Source organism: Aquarana catesbeiana, linkage group LG08 (assembly GCF_042186555.1).
Source record: "Aquarana catesbeiana isolate 2022-GZ linkage group LG08, ASM4218655v1, whole genome shotgun sequence".
Taxonomy (NCBI): Eukaryota; Metazoa; Chordata; class Amphibia; order Anura; family Ranidae; genus Aquarana; species Aquarana catesbeiana.
Window position 1 is genome coordinate 290186744 of NC_133331.1, and position 22697 is coordinate 290209440.

The following is a 22697-nucleotide window of genomic DNA, read 5'->3' on the forward strand; positions in this document are numbered from 1 at the left end:
TTTATTATGAGCTTCTTCGGTTTACATAACTTTAAGAAATTAATCACAAACGGGTGGTTGCTTCAGGATTTGAACTTGAAAGCTTATCATCTGTGACTGTGAGTTCAGCGGCATACATGCAGAGCTATTGTCTCGGATGGTGGGTGAGTCTTAAAACTAGAGCTTTAATATCATGAAATAACACATGACTAGGGGCTTAATATGTGAGTATTTTAGTAAATTGCTAGCATCAGGCCCTAGACTGGTCCGCCACATGTCCTAGAGGACATTCCCATTTGGTAAAATTGTACTTTCAAGAGTCCATTGCCATGAACCACAGGGCACTATCTCAACTGCTGCCAAAGTGTAATAATCCATATCAATTAATAATAAAGGATAAGTCCTTGCAATTTTAATAAATTAATCTGAAAAATGTCACCATCTGGGGAGTTGAACTTGCAACCATGTTACTTGCTAGCCAAGTGTCTTTCACACAAGCTGGAGAAGCTCAAAACGAGACCTTTAATAATGTATCTGGAGACCCTTATCTGACCTTTTCTGACACATGTTTTCTAGTTGGCCTTTGTACTACTAATGGAAATGAAAATTAGACCTTTAATTTAATGGAATACTAGTAGATTAGTATTCATGCAATTTACTAAACTGCTACCTTCAGACCTAGACAAATCTTTCACTCGGACTAGAGGAAATTGCCATGCGGCAAAACTGTACCTTCAAGAGTCCATGGCCACAAACCATAGGGCACTATCTCAACTGCTGCCTACAAAGTGCAATAACACATAGAAACCAACTTTGAGAGGACACACTCCTCTCAAAGTTGATTGGTTGCATAAGGTTTCTGCAACTTTAATAAATAAATCAGAAAAGGTAGCCATGCAAGGATTCAAACTTGCACATATTTATTTGCTAGCTTATACAAGGGCATTATCCTCTGGTAGAAAGTGGTCCTCAGAACTAGATCTTTAATATCCTGGAATACCATATGACATTTTACTAAATTGCTACCATCAGACCTAGACTAGTCTCCCATGTCGGCTCCTCCTAAGTGCACTTTCAACATGCCATTGCCTTGAACTACAAGACACCATCTTAACTGTTGCCTACAAACAAAGTGCAGTAACTAAGTACCTAGTCTGAAAACCAATTGGTTGCTATGAGTTTCTGCAAATTTAATAAATAAACACAAGGAGGTGACCACACACATCGTGTTTATGTAACCACTACCATACACACAACACCACCAGCAAAGGTGATGTGAGTACCTAAACCAGTAGTTGTATTATCATTACATATTATCATATTAGTGGCTTCATGTCTAAAAATTGTACTGGATTGCTAGCACCGGACTTAGACTAGTCTCTTACTTGGTTTACTAAGGGATCATCTCATCTGGTCAAAAATTCGTTTTACCAGGCCATTCTCTTGAACCACAGGACATAATCTCAACTGCCGCCTAAAAATCAAATTAAAAAGCGGCTATCTGAGGATTTGAACTCGTAACCTTGTGCTTTTGATAACACCAGCATACTCTCAAGGCCACAGCCTCAGACAGCAAAGGAGTTACTTGACCAAACTAGACTAGTCTCTCACTTGGCCTACTAAAATATCTTTGAATCTGGTAATACTCTCCTTTCAAAAGTTAATTCCCTTGAACATCATCCCACCTGATGCCATTATCTTCAAGATTTTTCACCAGACATGATCTCCATCTCTCTACTCCATCATCAGTCTCCAACGCTGACCTGGTTTACTAAGGGATGTTCTCATCTGGTAAAACTGCAGTATCAACAGTCCTATCACTTGAACCACAGGGAATAGTCTCACCTGCTGCTTAAATCTTCATTAAAGATGTTATAGGTGGTTATCTGAGGATTCAAACTCACAACTCTTTGCCTACAAAAACACCAGCATACACTCAATGCCACAGCCTGGGATGGCAAGAGAGCTTGTTGTGATCAAACTAGACTAGTCTCTCACTTGGCCTACTAAAATATCTTTGAATCTGGTAATACTATCCTTTCAAAAGTTAATTCTCTTGAACCATAAGACATCATCTCAATGGACAATGGATGCCATTATCTTCAAGATCTTTCACTACACATAATCTCCATCTCTACTCCAATCAACAGTCTCCAACACTGACCTGATTTACAAAGGGATCTTCTCATCTGGTAAAAACTTAGACCCCATTCACACAGGGGCAACACGACTTGCAGGTCGCCTCAGCGAGGCGACCTGCAAACGACTTCCGCGGTGACTTGCAAAACGACTTCTGTATAGAAGTCTATGCAAGTCGCCCCCAAAGTCGTACAGGAACCTTTTTCTAAGTCGGAGCGACTTGCGTCGCTCCGATTAGAACAGTTCTATTGTACAGAACGGGAGGCGACTTGTCAGGCGACTAGGTCGCCTGACAAGTCGTCCCTGTGTGAATGGGCTCTTAGTTTCAACAGTTCATTCTCTTGAACCACAGGGCACAGTCTCACCTGCTGCCTAAATCTTCATTAAAGAAGTCTTAGGTGGTTGTCTGAGGATTCAAACTCACAACCCATTGGTGGTGGGAACCCCTCATAATGGGCACAGCAGGTGTACAGACCTGGGAACTCAGCAGAGGGATGGTGGGAACCCCTTATAATGGGCACAGCAGGTGTACAGATCCAGGAACTCAGCACAGGGATAATGGGAACCTCTCTTAATGACACAGCAGATGTGTGGATCTGGGAACTCCTTCAGAACTGAAGATGGTCACGAATGAGCAAATGTCCCACCTAAAAGAAGACAATGACAAGGCCCTTCCTTGGACATAGCACAGCCCTCTTACAACCCATCATGATTTACTCTTCAAAATTGAATATATTGCAGCTCCAGTCTTTTGATGTGGTTGATCCTGATTAGTTTTGGCTTTTTTCCCAATTTATTTTCTCCTGGTGATCCTACCAGTAACAGAATTCCTGTACTAGGATAGCAACATTCACTCCACTGTATTTATGGACAGAACCATGGTTGTCACCAAGTCTGGACTTCAAACACTTTATACCCTAGGGTGAAAACACCAACTCAGTCCACTGTTTTAATTGAAGTAACCCTTGTTGTCACCCTAGGGTAAGAAGTGCTTGAAGTCCAGACTGGGTGGCAACAATGGCTCTCTCCATAAATACAGTGGAGTGCATTAGGGTTGTCACTGTAAGGGAGGAAGTGTTTGAAGTCCAGCCTGGGTGACTGTGGGGAGGTGCAGCGTGGTGAGGCGGCAGTCAGGGCTGGGCTGGGACAAAAATTTGGCCCTGGACTTCATCCAGACTGGCCCACTTTAATTGTGCAAACAAGCACAAAAACAGTATATAAACTATACGCAATTGTGCAAAAAAACATAAATAGCATAACATAAGGAGTCCTCACTAACCTCTTTTACTATTTCACTTATTCTCCTCTGTATTTTTCTAATCTTTCTCACATTACTGTGTGAGGTTGAGGGCGAACCGTGCAGCCATTACTTTGACAGGCTGTCACTGAAACCGGCCCACTGAGCCATCGGCCCACCGGGAAACTCCCTGTTGTCCTGATGGCCAGTACATGTCTGGCGGCAGTAAACACTCAGAGTCCAGTTGCAGAGATCAAACATGTATTAATGTTAAAGTTCAGCAATTCACAACAAGCCCAACTGGAGGGCACCCAATTGGGAAAATTCACAGAATGCAACATCAGTGTGTAGCAGAGCAGGCCTTGGATGTGTCAACAGCATCTGCCTTGAGGGGCGGAATGCGGCCTGGCTGGTCTAAAGCCTACTCATCTGGAATCTCTCCCTGATGCTAATTACTGTCCCTGTCAAACGGGTGACATGTCCCTACACTACCCACACGCAAAGTGCGCCCCATACCTGGGTGCCAGGGCCTTAAATAGGCTCTGCCTGACCCAAGATGGTTGCTAGAGTCACATGGGGTGGTAGCATCCAATCGGATAGCTTTCCCAGTGACCCAGGAAACCATATAGGAACCATGCTCCTCTTGACTTCCACTCCAACCGCAATACCGCTGTGGCCGAGTGCCACCTACAGTGGAGAAAATAAGCTGCTCCTGCCTAAATAACAACCATGGTTCCCTCCATTAATACAGTGGAGTGAGTTAGTATTGTCACCCTAGGTTGGGAAGGGTTTGAAGTCCAACCTGGGTGAAAACACTAACTCACTTTGCTGTATTAATCACTTGCAGACTACCCACCCGCAATTTACTGCAGACAGGCGGCCCATACGTCGCTGCTCACTTCCGAGTTTAGGGAGCGTGCATGCCCCTCCGCCTGCACACAATGTGATTGTACACAGCAGGAGCTTGTACACTAACTGACACTTTGTGGGAACTGGCTAACTTTCACTGACATCGCCAGTGCCGTTATTGCAGTGATAATACTATATACTGTCACTGTACTGATGACACTGGCTTGGAAGGGGGTTAACATCTGGGGCAATCAAAGGGTTTGTGTAATGTGAGGTGATTTTACTTAGGGATGTGCCGGTTTATATCCCTGCTTAGCAGGGGGAACAAAACCCGGCACATTGCTGCTGTCAGAGGAGAGCTCTGTGTTGTTCTAAGACTAGGTGGCCGGGTACTTGGTGGTACTAGATACGAGAAGGGCAAACTAAGGTCAGATTATGGGTAATCTCAGCCAATGGGCAGGGGTTTTCTTGAATCCCTTGGCCTGCTGGGAGAGCCTATATATTTGGGTGGAGTCAGGTGATTGGTGTTCTGTGCCACCTGGACGGCAGTCTGGGTGGATGTGTGTTGTACTGCCCGGGTTGCTAGGCCGGAGATTGGGCCTATCCTGGGGGCGTCTGGTTGCCAGGCTGTGTGAGGGCCTATCCAGAAGCAAGAGAGCAGAGTGGGGCTGGGATTGCGGCTTGCAGTCCAACCAAAAGTGGCGGTACCCCTGATGACGTCAGTTGTGACGAAACGGTCGTAGGGTTGTCACGCTCGTACGCATCGCGCATGCGCGTCTTGTGTTTGATACTAGCAGAGCCGTTTTTATTCCTTGCAAGGAGTTTTTTACTTGATTATTTTAAATAAATTACCGAAGTTTTACACGATTGGAACCTTCCCTTCTTCTTTTTTCCTGTTCCATGCCGGACCTGTTGGATAACATGTAACATAGGGATGATTTCCTGGGAACATGTTATTTAGGTGCCTTCTATCCACACTGACCGGCTGCCTTGGAGGGAAGTTTAAAAGATCCTAAAGTGTTCCTGTGGTTCCTGACTGATCTACTGAGCCTGTTTTGACCCCCCTGAATAAGGGCGGTCGCAGGCTTTCTGGTAAGCCTCCATCTTTTACCTTCAGGTGACGGGCAACACTGGTGGAAGAGTTTTTGATCCATAGTCATCTAATTTCCATACGGATATCTTCACTTACGAACTTTTATACTTTGTTAATGGACTTTTTATTACTATTTGCACCTTATTAGTATAATTATTTATATGGGTATTTGATATCACTATATTGCTATCAGTGCATCTGTACAACACCACAATAATATTGTATTTATCTAGCACTATTGCACTTTATTATACACTTATTTCATTATTTATGGCACTTATCTAGCGCTGCACTTATACTTTTTTATAGTAAATTTACATAGTAGCCCCTGTTGAAGACAAGGGGGCTACACATTCATGGCAGAGCTCTGTGAGCTTAAGAAAGTGTGCTGTGCCAAGCGTGCCAAGCGTGCCATGGTGCTGCAGTGTTGGGTGGGCATTATAAAGAGGAGATTGTTCCCAATGGACATTGATTTTTGTGAGACATCTTTCCATTTTTCACCACCAGCTTCTTCTGCAGCCCTCAGCGTTCGATCAAATGACATCTCAGAGTCGCAAAGGAAATTGGTGCTGGAAGACTTCCAGGACCAGACTGCCAGGTGGTTGCAGGTCTGAATAAGCAGATAGATATAGATAATGCCCACCATGTCTTACTGACTGCAGGTCCTGCTCTAATCAATATCGGCATGGTGAAGCATCTGTGCTCAGGTCCAACAATCCAGTACATCCTTTTAGTACTGGACAAGCAGGCACATGCCACCCTGACAAAGCCCCCTCCCATCCCCCCCGTTCTCTTCCATGCAATCAATTAAGGCATTTATCCAAACTGAAGACATTCAATAAAAAGAACTCCAACCAACTACAGCTGAGGTCCCCAACCCACAAGGCTGCAGACCAGTTCCGGTCCGTGGCCTGTTGGGGGCCAGGTTATGCAGCAGGGGGGTGGAAGGCGTGAGAGTGAGCCAGCTCAACTGGCACTGTCGCCCTCCAACCACCAGAGGGCGCTCGCTCCCCTTCTCCCAGCACCACTACTCTGTGGTCACATCAGGAAGAAGAGGAACAGAGATGAGGACAAGGGGGAGAAGAAGAGAAGGTAGAGAAAAGGAGGGAGGAGAGCCACACCGGGGACAGGATCATCACTGTCACAGAGCAATGGCGAGGCCAGTGAGCTGACTTAAGGTGACAGGCTACACCCCTCACCCCCCCCCCCCTCGAGGGGAAAGGCTGCAACCCCCCTCCCCCTCCCCCAAGCTGACAGGCAGCACCCCCAACTCCATTCGCCCGAGGGAGGTTGGGGATTGCTAGACTAGAGGGAACAACAACATTGGTTGATTTGAGTTACCATGGTTCTTAAGACTACTCTTTGGTTGATCAGATAGAAGCCTGCCATGGCCAAAAACCAATACTGGTGTATCATCTACCCTTCAATAACTAATGCAACAAGATTTATTTTATTTTTTTGTCAAAATTAGGATAAACAATAACAAGTGAACGGTTTTCATGTCACATTTTGTATCCGTAAAGGCACCTTGTAACAAAACACAATTACTTGAATTGGTAAGTGGTTGTACCAACTAAAGTCCACTCAACCACAAAACAAAGGAGTGCTGACAAGACCTGTACCATAATCAGGAATGTTTCTTCTTCCAAAGGAGTAGAAGATCTCCTCCTTATTTGTTGGGAACATGGCGTTATATTGAGGAATGAAGATGGACCTTTCATATGGTGTACAGTATCTCCTCCTCATTTGTTGGGAACATGACATTATATTGAGGAATGGAGATGGACCTTTCATATGGTCAACAGCATCTCCACCTCATTTGTTGGGAACATGACATTATATTGAGGAATGGAGATGGACCTTTCATATGGTGTACGGTATCTCCTCCTCATTTGTTGGGAACATGACAATATATTGAGAAATGGAGGTGGACCTTTTATATGGTGTACAGTATCTCCTCCTCATTTGTTGGGAACATGACGTTACATTGAGGAATGGAGGTGGACCTTTCATATGGTGTACAGCAGTGGTCCTCAAGTACCCCCAACAGGCCATTGTTTTGGAAGTTTCTCTTATATAAAATAGCTGTCCAAAATACCAAGCCATTGACTCTGATTTAAAGCACCTGTGCAAGATAAAAGGAAAACCTACAAACATGGCCTGTTGGGGGGGAATTGAGGACAGGGTTGAGAACCACTGCTCTACAGTATCTCCTCCTCAGTTGTTGGGAATATGACATTATATTGAGGAATAGAGATGGACCTTTCATATTGTGTACGGTATCCAATATTTGTTGGGAACATGACGTTATATTGAGGAATGGAGATGGACCTTTCATATGGTGTACAGTATCTCCTCCTCATTTGTTGGGAACATGACGTTATATTAAGGAATGGAGATGGACCTTTCATATGGTGTACAGTATCTCCTCCTCATTTGTTGGGAACATGACGTTATATTGAGGAATGGAGATGGACCTTTCATATGGTGTACAGTATCTCCTCCTCATTTGTTGGGAACATGACGTTATATTGAGGAATGGAGATGGACCTTTCATATGGTGTACAGTATCTCCTCCTCATGTGTTGGGAACATGACGTTATATTGAGGAATGGAGATGGACCTTTCATATGGTGTACAGTATCTCCTCATCATTTGTTGGGAACATGACGTTATATTGAGGAATGAAGATGGACCTTTCATATGGTGTACAGTATCTCCTCATCATTTGTTGGGAACATGACGTTATATTGAGGAATGGAGATGGACCTTTCATATGGTGTACAGTATCTCCTCATCATTTGTTGGGAACATGACGTTATATTGAGGAATGGAGATGGACCTTCTATATGGTGTACAGTATCTTCAATTAATCGTTGACAAAAAAAAACATGGAAGTCGATTGGTTTCTATGCAGAGCTGCACTCTCTAGTCTTAGTAAATCAATCTCATGGTGTCTTGATGTTGAGGTTTGAGGAGTTTGCTCGTTTCTGCCCCCTAAATACACAAAGGGAAGTGCAAAATCTCTGATACAAGATAAAGGACAAAATTCCACATACACCACAAGTCCACCCCTCCAAATGACTGAGCTTGGAGTTTCCAGTTAAGGGTAATTGTTGGGAACAAGGAGCGGAAACATCCCAAGGAGTCCCAGGACATCAACAATCAACGAGCCATTAGGTGACCAACCCCATATCTTGGCGATACAACTGTTTAATGAATATAACAATTCAGCCCACAAAAAGGTTGAAAAACTTTGGCTTCAGCGGGTGTGCGTTCTCTGGTGTTTAGTTAGATGCTCTTTCCGTACAAAACATTTCCCGCACGCCGAGCAGCAAAACGGCTTCTCACCAGTGTGGAGTTTCTGATGCATTTTTAGGCTCGCTTTGTGCGAAAATTGTTTGCTGCACTCGGAGCAGGAAAATGGCTTTTCACCGGTGTGAACCCTCTGGTGCTCAACAAGCTGCCACTTGGTAAGGAACGACTTCTCGCACTCCAAGCAGGGGAAGACCTGCTCGCCGGTGTGACCTCTCTGGTGCAGGAGGAGCTCGGATTTCGTTTTGAAGGACATCTGGCACTCCGGACAAGAAAAGGGACGCTCGCCCTCGTGACTCTTCTGGTGGGTAATAAGGTGCACCTTCTGAGTGAAACTTTTCCCGCACTCCGAACACGAAAAGGGACGCTCGCCGGTGTGACTTCTCTGATGTCTAACAAGTTGAACTTTCCGCGAGAAGGACTTGCCGCACTCTGAACATGGAAAAGGACATTCACCCGTGTGACTTCTCTGGTGGATAAGAAGGTGACCTTTCCGTGAGAAACATTTGTCACACTCCGAGCAGGGAAAGACCTCCTGACCCGCGTGAACCCTCCGATGTACTCGGAGTTCATACTTTGTCTTAAACGCTTTTCCGCACTCCGAGCAGGACAAAGAACCTTCGTCTACGTGAAGTATCTGATGCTGCGAAAGAGCCGTTGTTTGGCTGAAGCATTTGCCGCAATCTGGACAGGAAAAAGGGCGCTCCCGGTTGTGAGTCTTCTGGTGACTAATGAAGGTATTCTTCCACGTAAAACCTTTCCCGCACTCCTCACACGTGTACGGCAATTTCTCCGAGTGGCTAAGCTTGTGTATGTTGAGGATATCTTTCCGCGTAAAACACTTCCCGCACACAGGACACGGGAAGGGGGCCTCTTTTGTGTGGACTCTCATATGTCCCATCAGAACACTTTTCACTTTAAAACGTTGACCGCACTCCGAGCATGAAAAGGGCCTCTCGCCGGTGTGAACTCTGATATGATGGACAAGCATGAACTTCTCGGTGAACGACTTCCCGCACTCTGAACACGAATAGGGCCGCACTCCGGTGTGACTTCTTAGATGTCTGCCAAGTTGCGATCTCGACGTGAAACCTTTTCCACAATGGACGCATAGAAAGGGAGTGTCGCCTGTGTGAACTCTGAGATGCGTCGTCAGGTGACATTTCCTCTTGAAGGACTGATCGCAATCCGGACAGGAGAACGGCCTCACGTCCGTGTGATTCTTCATATGTCGGACAAGCTCCGATTTGTTTTTAAAAGATTTCCCGCACTCAGAACAGGAGTAGGGCCGCTCGTCCGTGTGACGTCTTTGGTGTCTTACAAGTAGTGATTTTAATCGAAAAGACTTTCCGCACTCCGGACATGAAAATGGATTCTCCTCTTTGCGTGTCCTCTCGCGGGACTCGTGTCTATCTGCCGGAAGAAAAAGGTTTGGGATTTAAGAATAAAAGCGTGTACAATCGTAATATCAATCAAGAAAAACACAAATTTAGATAAAGTGCTTAAAAAACAATCATGGTACACTGACATGACATTATACCGAGGAATGGAGATGGACCTTTCATACGGTGTACATTATCTCCTCCTCATTTGTTGGGAACATGACATTATATTGAGGAATGGAGATGGACCTTTCATATGGTGTACAGTATCTCCTCCTCATTTGTTGGGAACATGACATTATATTGAGGAATGGAGATGGACCTTTCATATGGTGTACAGTATCTCCTCATCATTTGTTGGGAACATGACGTTATATTGAGGAATGGAGATGGACCCTTCATATGGTGTACAGTATCTCCTCATCATTTTGTTGGGAACATGACATTATATTGAGGAATGGAGATGGACCTTTCATATGGTGTACAGTATCTCCTCATCATTTGTTGGGAACATGACATTATATTATGGATTGGAAATGGACCTTTCATTTGGTTTTCCCGGACCTTCACCTCATTTGTTTGAGACACGTGGCTGCGAAGGTCCTCTGACCCACCAATGTTTTTTTTAATCTCTTTCCATTCCTTAAATGTGTAAGGTTCTGTTCAAATTTCCGCGTTTCGAATCACGGGCAGAATCACGGTCGCAATAGCGGCAAATCGTGGGACGCCCGTATGTTGCCCATCGATTTCAATATACGGTGCAATTTTTTCGCGATTAATCAGGCGACAATGGCTGTAAAAATGCGCAAACAGAATCACGGGACGCCTGTCGCCCAAAAGCAATACAGGAGCTTCTTCTGGGCGACGGGCGCCCCACGATTCTGTTCGCGCGTTTTACAGCAGTTGTCACCCCCCATACGCCTAGATGTGAACAGAGCATAAAAGTGAAATATGAACAGTTTCTACTCGCTAATTACCTGCGCTAATATCTACAGAAGATTCCTCCTCTTTGATTGTCACCATAACCACGTCCTCCTCCGTACATTGCTGATCACCCGTCACATACGTCTCTTCTTCTTTCTTCTTCACCTCAACTTTTATATCAACCAGTTCTTCACCCTAAAACCACAAAATGATAAAAAAAAAGAAAAAAAAAAAAAGCAACATCCTCAAATCATAAGCACCAATACCTGGAGACCTCAAAGAAGATGATCTCCTTTGGTTTGGAATCGTTTTTAAGTCAGAGATGTTCCAACCTCACCTACCTGATGATGGTGAGGGATGATGTGACCTTCCTGTGTGGAATTCTGGGAATACAGAGGACGGGGACATCTCTCTGGTGGGTTTTCATTACTGGATGACTCCATCATGATGTTCTTGTTGGGACCCTTGTGTCTTTCTGAAAACTTTTCCATCAAACTGTCCTCCTCATACTCCTCCGCTTTTAACTCTTCTTTAACAATTATATTAAAATTGCTCAGATCTCCTTTCTGAATATATAACAATAAATTAATTGCAGTAATGCGGCTGATAATATATAGAATACAATTTAACTATCGGTGATTGTTCCTTAGCTACCTGATGATGGTGAGGGATGGTGGGATCTTCCTGTGTGGAATCCCGGGAATACAGAGGACGGGGACATCTCTCTGGTGGGTTTCTGTAGCTGGATGACTCCACCATGGTGTCCTGGAACAGATCTTTGTGTCCTTTTGGAAACTCCTCCATCACCCCATACTCCTCTTTTATCTCTTCTTTAACCTCAACTTTAGGATCTCTCAGGTTTCCACTCTGAATATATAATAAAAATGACATCAATTGTAACAATGCAGATAATGTACAGATCCTAATGATACTATCAGAGATTGTTCCTCATCTACCTGATGATGGTGAGGGATGGTGTCACCTTCCTGTGTGGAATACAGAGGACGGGGACATCTCTCTGGTGGGTTCCCATTACTGGGTCCATCTGTAGGAAACACACACACTGACTGAATACATTGTTTCTATGTGTTTATCAGATGATGGGGGATCTAGGTGGACCCTCCGTACTGCTCTCTCCTTTACAATAAAGTCTCCTCTTACCCGGTGATGTGAGGGGCGGCTGATTATCCATCACGACGTCCTTGTAGAGATCCTGGTGTCCCCAGGTGGATCATGGAGTTCGCAGCTGGTTTTCAACTGCTTAGATGTCCTCTTCGCTACTTCATTAAAACCTATTGCAAAAGAGACAGTAATAAATGATCCCCGGGTAAATCCCTGGAATCCTCATCACCTCCCTAGTTAGGTGGGTCTTTTTTAAAAGGGATGAACAGTTTGTGATGAGTGAAAAAAATATATACCGGACCCTTTAAGTCTAAGTGTTAAGGCGGTAACTCATGCAAAAAAAAAAAAAAAAAAAAAACAACAGTGTGAGGCCCCCCATACTAGACCCTGACTAGCCAAGAAATGGGAGGGGATGAGAGTGCCCCCTCCCTCACCCAAATTTAACCAAACCAGGACACATAACCTCAACATGGACAGCAAAGTACCTTGCCCCATGTTGATGAGGACTAGGGCCTCTTCCCCATAACTGTGGTTGTGGGGGGTCTGTGGGTGCCGGGCTTATCAGAATCTGGAATCCCCTTTAAAAATAAGGAGGTCCCAAGAAACTGGCACCCACTATGTGAATGAGTAAGGGGTACACACTACTACTACTCATTCCTCCAAAAAAAAAAAAAAGTAACCCAAAAATAAAAGACCCAAACATTTGACAAGTCCTTTATTAAAACAATTTAAATCCCCCCCAAACATCATCAATCATGGTAAATCCCTCCTTACGATGCCCACTGGAATTAAAAACCAGGTGGACCTGGAGTACACCACTGACCCCCAACTGTACTGCTCACCGAATGACAGCTCAACATACACCGAACAAGAAGAGTCCATGGGATGGACATACGGCCCCAGTGCTGCGCCCCCCCCCCCCCCCAACCATGCCCCCAAATGATAAATTAGTGTTTAGGACCATTACCGAAATATGTTGTATGGAGGCACAACACAATTCTAAACAACGTCTACAACCTCAAGGGGGTAACAAACCTGACATCACTTCATGCACTCTACAAATTGGTATGATATTTATTCTATACCTATACTATAAACCAGAGGCTCTGGATGGACAGTTGGATAAATGGTTCTATATTTAGGGTGTATCTGGTCTATAAACCAGAGGCTTTGGATGGACAGTTGGATAAATGGTTCTATATTTAGGATGTATCCGGTCTATAAACCAGAGGCTCTGGATGGACAGTTGGATAAATGGCTCTAAATTTAGGATGTATCTGGTCTATAAACCAGAGGCTCTGGATGGACAGTTGGATAAATGGTTCTATATTTAGGATGTATCCGGTCTATAAACCAGAGGCTCCGAATGTACAGTTGGATAAATGGTTCTATATTTAGGATGTATCTGGTCTATAAACCAGAGGCTCTGGATGGACAGTTGGATAAATGGTTCTATATTTAGGATGTATCTGGTCTATAAACCAGAGGCTCTGGATGGACAGTTGGATGAATGGTTCTATATTTAGGATGTATCCGGTCTATAAACCAGAGGCTTTGGATGGACAGTTGGATAAATGGTTCTATATTTAGGGTGTATCTGGTCTATATACCATGAAGGACATCACAATAAATAAAGAGGAAGAGGACGGACATGACGGGGGGGTTACTGGGAGTAAATAGAAAATAATATCTTATTACCTCCTCTGCTGCGGCTTCCAGCAACGTCTACTCTCTACTTCCTCCGAATTCGCCTCTCACCTGGAATTTCCTGTTTATATTCTTACATAACTTCCTGTCTAAACCTGACATCACTTCCTGTCTTTGCGTTCCACTGACAATACGTGAGATCACCACCTTGTGGTGAATATAAATACTGCACTTTATACAACGTTCCATCACCTTGCCCCCCTGCTTCAAGGTCCATTTTCCTATTGGGTTATATCAATGATTACACTAACAGATTATACTTTATATTTTTTATAAAAGTGAAAACAAAGTATGGAAAAAAAATCAAATTGATGAATAAAAATGATAGTACACTCAGTAATTGTATTAATATATGAATTATTGACAATGTCTTAATTTGATTACACGGGATCCATTAATTATTGTCTGTCATGTCTTTTATTACTAAATGTACACACAAGTGATCAGTGTCAATGTTTCTTGTACGGTTTCTCTATATCATGGATGATCCAGCTTCCTATCATTATGAAAAGAGACAAAACTTCCGCTTCTTACCGGGGATTCAGTGTCTCCGGTAAGTGCTCAGTGTATAGAGTAGAGCCCAGATCAGAGTCCTCAGCCCCGACCAGCTGATCACAGCACAGATTTACCCTAGGTTCCCTTCTCTGCATGTGGCTGCGATTCCCACACCCAACTGCAATGAAAATACCCACGCAAATACAGCTGCATAAAACGCTAAGGTGTGAACTTAGCGTTATACCACAGATTGGAGCTTTCACTTTCACTGCCGGAGGATTTTACCACCAGGAATGAATGTACTAGTAGAGGAAATGTAGGACTCAACACAGCTCTCCTCCACCATCCACACTACATTCTCCGACAGCTCTCCTCCACCATCCACACTACATTCTTCGACAGATCTCCTCCACCATCCACACTACATTCTCTGACAGATCTCCTCCACCATCTACGCTACATTCTCCGACAGATCTCCTCCACCATCCACACTACATTCTCCGACAGATCTCCTCCACCATCCACACTACATTCTCAGACAGATCTCCTCCACCATCCACACTACATTCTCCGACAGATCTCCTCCCACCATCCACACTACATTCTCCGACAGATATCCTCCACCATCCACACTACATTCTCCGACAGATCTCCTCCCACCATCCACACTACATTCTCCGACAGATCTCCTCCACCATCCAAACTACATTCTCCGACAGCTCTCCTCCACCATCCACACTACATTCTTCGACAGATCTCCTCCACCATCAACACTACATTCTCTGACAGATCTCCTCCACCATCTACGCTACATTCTCCGACAGATCTCCTCCACCATCCAAACTACATTCTCCGACAGCTCTCCTCCACCATCCACACTACATTCTTCGACAGCTCTCCTCCACCATCCACACTACATTCTCCGACAGCTCTACTCCCACCATCCACACTACATTCTCCGACAGATCTCCTCCACCATCAACACTACATTCTCTGACAGATCTCCTCCACCATCTACGCTACATTCTCCGACAGATCTCCTCCACCATCCACACTACATTCTCAGATAGATCTCCTCCACCATCCACACTACATTCTCCGACAGATCTCCTCCACCATCCACACTACATTCTCCGACAGATCTCCTCCCACCATCCACATTACATTCTCCGACAGCTCTCCTCCACCATCCACACTACATTCTCCGACAGCTCTCCTCCACCATCCACACTACATTCTCCGACAGCTCTACTCCCACCATCCACACTACATTCTTCGACAGATCTCCTCCACCATCAACACTACATTCTCTGACAGATCTCCTCCACCATCTACGCTACATTCTCCGACAGATCTCCTCCACCATCCACACTACATTCTCCGACAGATCTCCTCCACCATCCACACTACATTCTCCGACAGATCTCCTCCACCATCCACACTACATTCTCCGACAGCTCTCCTCCACCATCCACACTACATTCTCCAACAGCTCTCCTCCCACCATCCACACTACATTCTCCGACAGATCTCCTCCACCATCCACACTACATTCTCCGACAGCTCTCCTCCACCATCCACACTACATTCTCCGACAGATCTCCTCCACCATCTACACTACATTCTCCGACAGCTCTCCTCCACCATCCACACTACATTCTCCGACAGATCTCCTCCACCATCCACACTACATTCTCCGACAGATCTCCTCCCACCATCCACACTACATTCTCCGACATCTCTCCTCCACCATCCCCACTACATTCTCCAACAGTTCTCCTCCACCATCCACACTACATTCTCCGACAGATCTCCTCTACCATCCACACTACATTCTCTGACAGATCTCCTCCACCATCCACACTACATTCTCCGACAGATCTCCTCCACCATCTACACTACATTCTCCCAACAGTTCTCCTCCACGTTACATTCTCTGATCCTTCTGCACTGAACACCTATGTATGAATGCCCTGCAGATACCCTAATTACTACTGATGTAAGGGTGAAAATCAAGATTGGATGTTATGTGTTTGGTACATTTTTGAAATGGATCTTTTTTGCATCCAGTAGGCTAGACCCATATACACACCTTTGAGCAGAATACAAAAATTACGTGCAGACCAGGATCCAGTTTTCATTGCTACATTTTATTGCTTCCATAGCTTGTTTCCTTTGCGTATATTAATACAATCATCCATATATTATCCCAGTTGCTCGTTTGTTGCCCCACAGAGTTTCATCATTGTCCATGCGCTACCCCCCCCCCATCTTACATTTGCCATCGTATTGCCCATATTTTGGGCAATTTCCATGGTGCCGTTTGCATAAGTGTAATTCATACTAGGACATAATTCCTATAATTGAACATTTCCTTCAGTCTGAAAGCAGTGAAGACCAGTGGCAGCTGGTGCTCAATATTTTGGGGGGCGGCAAACAAAACTTCCCCCCCCCTCATTTGCACCACCACAACCCCCCCCTGCAGGAGACAGATGGGAAGGCGGCCTTACCTTAGAAGACAAGGAGGTTCTGTGGTAGGGCTGCTGCTCCTCGCTCCAGCCGAGGGAAGAGCCATGGCTTCTCCTCCCGGCCTGAGCAGTCCTTGCTTCTCCTCCCAGTCGAACAGGAAGTGGGGTCCTGAGACCTGATTGGCCAGGGAGTCCTAAGTGGGGTCCTGAGACCTGATTGGCCAGGGAGTCCTAAGTTGTTCCTGAGACCCGATTGGCCAGGGAGTCCTAAGTGGGGTCCTGAGACCCGATTGGCCAGGGAGTCCTCAGTGAGTCCTGAGACCCGATTGTCCAGGGAGTCCTAAGTGGGTACTGAGACCCAATTGGCCAGGGAGTCCTAAGTGGGTCCTGAGACCTGATTGGCCAGGGAGTCCTAAGTGGGGTCCTGAGACCCAATTGGCCAGGGAGTCCTAAGTGGGTCCTGAGACCTGATTGGCCAGGGAGTCCTAAGTGGGGTCCTGAGACTCGATTGGCCAGGGAGTCCTAAGTGGGGTCCTGAGACCCAATTGGCCAGGGAGTCCTAAGTGGGGTCCTGAGACCCGATTGGCCAGGGAGTCCTAAGTGGGGTCCTGAGACCCGATTGGCCAGGGAGTCCTAAGTGGGGTCCTGAGACCCGATTGGCCAGGGAGTCCTAAGTGGGGTCCTGAGACCAGATTGGCCAGGAAGTCCTAAGTGGGGTCCTGAGACCCGATTGGCCAGGGAGTCCTAGGTTGTTCCTGAGACCCGATTGGCCAGGGAGTCCTAAGTGGGGTCCTGAGACCCGATTGGCCAGGGAGTCCTAGGTTGTTCCTGAGACCCGATTGGCCAGGGAGTCCTAAGTGGGGTCCTGAGACCCGATTGGCCAGGGAGTCCTAGGTTGTTCCTGAGACCCGATTGGCCAGGGAATCCTAAGTGGGGTCCTGATACCCGATTGGCCAGGGAGTCCTAGGTTGTTCCTGAGACCCGATTGGCCAGGGAGTCCTAAGTGGGGTCCTGAGACCCGATTGGCCAGGGAGTCCTCAGTGAGTCCTGAGACCCGATTGGCCAGGGAGTCCTAAGTGGGTACTGAGACCCAATTGGCCAGGGAGTCCTAAGTGGGTCCTGAGACCTGATTGGCCAGGGAGTCCTAAGTGGGGTCCTGAGACCCAATTGGCCAGGGAGTCCTAAGTGGGGTCCTGAGACCCGATTGGCCAGGGAGTCCTAAGTGGGGTCCTGAGACCAGATTGGCCAGGAAGTCCTAAGTGGGGTCCTGAGACCCGATTGGCCAGGGAGTCCTAAGTGGGGTCCTGAGACCCGATTGGCCAGGGAGTCCTAAGTGGGTCTTGAGACCCGATTGGCCAGGGAGTTCTAAGTGGGTCTTGAGACCTGATTGGCCAGGGAGTCCCAAGTGGGTCCTGAGACTCCCTGGCCAATCGGGGTCACAGGCCCCGCACTCTGATTGGCTGGGAGGAGAATCAGGAAGACAATAGAGAATATTAATGCCTTTTTTGAAGCCAGTTAGGGCCTCAGGATCTAATCATGTGCTTCCAAAAAAAAAAAAAAAAACAACCTATGAAATCCAGGCATCTGGCGCCCTGTATGGAGATTAGGGGCTAGGCGCATGGATTGGGGGGGCTCCCTATATGGATGGGCTGCCACCGGTGAAGACGCTTCATGGCCTCTTCTCGGGTATGTAAGAAACCGCTCTCAACATGAAAAGAGACGTTCCCCAGTGTGAATTCTCTGGTGTCTAACAAGGTCTCCTCTTTCAGTGAAACGTTTCCCGCACTCTGAACACGAATAGGGACGGTCGCCCGTGTGAATTCTCTGGTGTCTAACGAGGTCTCCTTTCTCGGTAAAACATTTCCCGCACTGTGAACATGAATAAGGGCGCTCGCCCGTGTGAATCCTCAGGTGCTTCGCAAGGTCTCCTTTCTGAGTGAAACATATCCCGCACTCTGAACACGAATAAGGACGCTCCCCCGTGTGTATTCTCTGGTGTCTGACCAGGTCTCCTTTCACGGTGAAACATTTTCCGCACTCTGAACACGAATAGGGGCGCTCGCCCGTGTGAATTCTCTCGTGTCTGACAAGGTCTCCTTTGTTGGTGAAACATTTCTTGCACTCTGAACAGGAAAAAGGACGCTCGCCCGTGTGATTTCTCTGGTGTATAAGAAGGGAGATTTTCTGTGTGAAACACTTCCCGCACTCTGAACAGGAAAAAGGACGCTCGCCCGTGTGAGTTCTTTGGTGTACTATCAGCTTTTCCTTTTTAATGAAAGATTTGCCGCATTCTGAACAAGGGAAAGTACGCTCAGCCGTGTGAATTTTCTGGTGTCTACTAAGGCTTCCTTCGTGAGTGAAAGATTTGCTGCACTCTAAACAAGGCAAGGGACCCTCACCCGTATGAATGCTCTGGTGTTTGAAAAGTGCCCCTTTCCGAGTGAAACATTTCCCGCACTCTAAACATGAATAAGGACGCTCGCCCGTATGAATTCTCTGGTGTCTAACAAGGTCTCCTTTCAGAGTAAAACATTTCCCGCACTCTGAACATGAATAGGGGCGCTCTCTCATGTGACACCTCTGCTGTCTAAGAAGGTCTCCTTTGCTAGTGAAGCCTTTCCCGCACTCTGAACACGAAAAAGGACACTCACCTGTGTGACTTCTCTGGTGTCTAAGAAGGGAGATTTTTTGTGTAAAACATTTTTTGCACTCTGAAAACGGATGCTCACCAGTGTGAGTTCTCTGGTGCGCAATAAGCTTTTCCTTTATAGTGAAACATTTCCCACACTCTGAACAAGGGAAAGGACCCTCATCTGTGTGAATTTGCTGGTGTTCAAAAAGTGGTCCTATCTGAGTAAAACATTTCCCGCACTCTGAACATAAATAAGGATGCTCAACTGTGTGAGTTCTCTGGTGTGTAAGAAGGTTTTTGTTTTCTGTAAAAGTTTTCCCACACACTGAACCTGTCAATGAACTCTCTCCTGTGTGAACTCCCTCATGGCGTATAGAAGATTTAGTGGGATTGGTTGGATCTATTGATCTGTGAGCACTGTGAGAATCTAGATGGACATCTGAAGTCATAGTATGGGATTTATCAGAAAAAGTCTCAGGATTAGGAGGATCCATTGTTCTTAGATAGACATCTGAAGCCATAGCATGGGATTTATGAAATGACTCCTCAGGATTAGAAGGATCCATTGATCTTATGTAGACATCTGAAGTCACAGTATGAGATTTATTAGAAGATTCCTTGGGATTAGGAGGATCCATTGATCTTAGGTAGACATCTGAAGCAATAGTATGAGATTTATGAGAGGATTTCTCAGGATTAGAAGGATCCATTGATCTTAGATGGACATCTGAAGTCATAGTATGGGATTTATCAGAAGATTCCTCGGGATTAGAAGGATCTATTGATCTTAGATGGACATATGAAGTCATAGTATGAGACTTATTAGAATATTCCTTAGGATTAGAGGGATCCATTGATCTTAGGTAGACATCTGAAGCAATAGTATGAGATTTATGAGAGGATTCCTCAGGATTAGACGGATCCGTTGATCTTAGATAGACATCTGAAGTCATAGTATGGAATTTATCAGAAGATTCCTCGGGATTAGAAGGATCCATTGATCTTAAATGGACATATGAAGTCATAGTAGGGGGTTTATCCAAAGATTCCTCAGGTTTAAAAGGATCCATTGACCTTAGAAGGACATCTGAAGTCATAGCGTAGGGTTTATTAGAAGATGCCTCAAAATTAGAAGGATCCGCTGATCTTAGATGGACATATGAAGTCAAAGAATGGGGTTTAGCCAAAGATTCCTCGGGATTAAAAGGATCCATTGACCTTAGATGGACATCTGAAGTCATAGTATGGGATTTATCAGAAGATGCTTCAAAAATAGATGGATCCATGGATCTTAGATGGACATCTGAAGTCATACTATGGGATTTATCAGAAGATTCTTCAGGATAAGAAGGACCCATTGACCTTAGATGGACATCTGAAGTCACAGTATGGGGTTTATTAGAAGATTCCTCAGGATTAGAAGGCTCCATTGATTTTGCTAGTTGGTAAAATGTTACCTTTGAATATTTTCCAACATCACTATCTTCTGTGTTACAATCTGGAGATATAATAAGATGTCTTTCCAATGTATCGATCTTCCAAAAATGCTGTGGATCTGTTGGAAAGCAATGTTTAAATATATGTTATGTTAGTTTTTATACTTCTTGTATTCAGCAGAAAAACATATCAGTACAGCATTTAAAGCTTTCATAGAGCTCTGGCACTGAATTGGGTACGATCATAACAGCCAACAAGAAATATAAACCAGATAAGTTATGCAGTATATCCAAAACATATGGGGCAACAGTATTTGTGCGTTGATGAACTTGGTATGGTGAAGCCTATTGATGGACCTAACTCCACCTCATTTTGTGAAAATAATTACAACTTATTAAAGAATACTGAAATTCCATTGATGTGACGTACAGCAGTGGAGGGGTTTTGGGTTCAACTTCTGACATCACCAAAGTAGTGTATGTAATGCTACAGAACATTGTCAGAAAACTGAGCACTACAGTAGATGATCCCAGAGAGAGAGAAGAAATGCCAAAAGAGTGAAAAGAACATCCTGATTTTCTGTTGTTTATAAACTGTTTTAAAACCCTAAACATTGTAAAAGTAAAATGTGAACAGCATCTCCTCATTACTCACTTGAACTGATATCTGGAGAAGATTCCTCTTCTTTAATTGTCACCATAACCACATTCTCCTTGATACATTGCTGATCCCCCATCACATAGGTCTCTTCCTCTTCCTCCTTCACCTCAGCTTTTATATCTGTCAGTTCTTCACCCTAAAACCACAAAATGATAAAAAAAAGACTGTCCTCAAAACAAGAGCACTAATACCCAGAGACATCAGAGATGATTATCTCATATAGTTTGGAATCATTTTTAAGTTGTAGATGCTCCAACTCTACTCTACATCTACCTGATGATGGTGAGGGATGGTGTGACCTTCCTGTGTGGAATCCCGGGAATACAGAGGACGGGGACATCTCTCTGGTGGGTTCCCATTCCTGGATCCATCTGTAGGAAACACACACACTGACTGAATACATTGTTTCTATGTGTTTATCAGATGATGGGGGATCTAGGTGGAGCCTCCGTACTGCTCTCTCCTTTACAATAAAGTCTCCTCTTACCCGGTGATGTGAGGGGCGGCTGATTGTCCATCATGACGTCCTTGTAGAGATCCTTGTGTCCTTCTACAGATGGATCATGGGATTGGCTGTTTGTTTTTAACTGCCCAGATGTCCTCTTGACAACTTTATCAATCCTGTGCACAATTAAATTATCACTAAGTACATTCCCAGAATCCTCCTCACCTCTCCAGTCGGGTCTGTGTTTATTAATACTAGAGATAAGAGTGATGTCATGTGACCTCCCAGAAATCTCCTCACCTACCTGGTAGAGTTTAACACCTTATCTATGTAGTCATGTGATTTGGAAAAATGGTTCTATATTTAGGATGTATCCGGTCTATAAACCAGAGGCTCTGGATGGACAGTTGGATAAATGGTTCTATATTTAGGATGTATCCGGTCTATAAACCAGAGGCTATGGATGGACAGTTGGATAAATGGTTCTATATTTAGGATGTATCTGGTCTATAAACCAGAGGCTCTGGATGGACAGTTGGATAAATGGTTCTATATTTAGGATGTATCTGGTCTATAAACCAGAGGCTCTGGATGGACAGTTGGATAAATGGCTCTATATTTAGGATGTATACGGTCTATAAACCATATTACACATCACAGTGACTATGGAGGAAGAGGACAGACATGACAGGGGGGTTACTGGTTGTATATAAAAAATAATATCTTATTACCTCCTTTAGTGCCAGTTCCAGCAATGTCTCCTCTCTACTTCCTCCCGACTCACCCCTCGCTCGGATTTTCCTGTTTATACTC

At 45.1% G+C, this 22697-nt stretch overlaps 1 protein-coding gene across 1 annotated transcript; it reads right to left on the minus strand.

Annotated features, from left to right (window-relative positions):
* Positions 1–6724: 6724 nt before the first annotated feature.
* LOC141104747 (uncharacterized) lies at positions 6725–22697 on the minus strand. The gene is made up of 6 exons (XM_073594452.1): positions 22616–22697; positions 21927–22060; positions 21713–21810; positions 21434–21575; positions 18486–20897; positions 6725–9200 (listed from the first exon to the last, which is right to left on the minus strand). The coding sequence occupies exons 2-6, from the start codon at positions 21958–21960 to the stop codon at positions 8560–8562; spliced, it is 3327 nt and encodes a 1108-aa protein (XP_073450553.1). The 5' UTR covers positions 21961–22060; positions 22616–22697; the 3' UTR covers positions 6725–8559.

What these genes read in the sequence shown, in the direction of transcription:
- LOC141104747 (XM_073594452.1), bottom strand. Translation starts at nt 21,960, where the DNA reads ATGATGGACAATCAGCCGCCCCTCACATCACCGG. An exon ending in GCCGCCCCTCACATCACCGG is followed by an intron (nt 21,811 to 21,926) that starts GTAAGAGGAGAC and finishes TGTTTCCTACAG; the next exon opens with ATGGATCCAGGAATGGGAAC. An exon ending in GTGTTCAGAGTGCGGGAAAC is followed by an intron (nt 9,201 to 18,485) that starts GTTTCACTGAAA and finishes AGTGCGGAAAAG; the next exon opens with CGTTTAAGACAAAGTATGAA.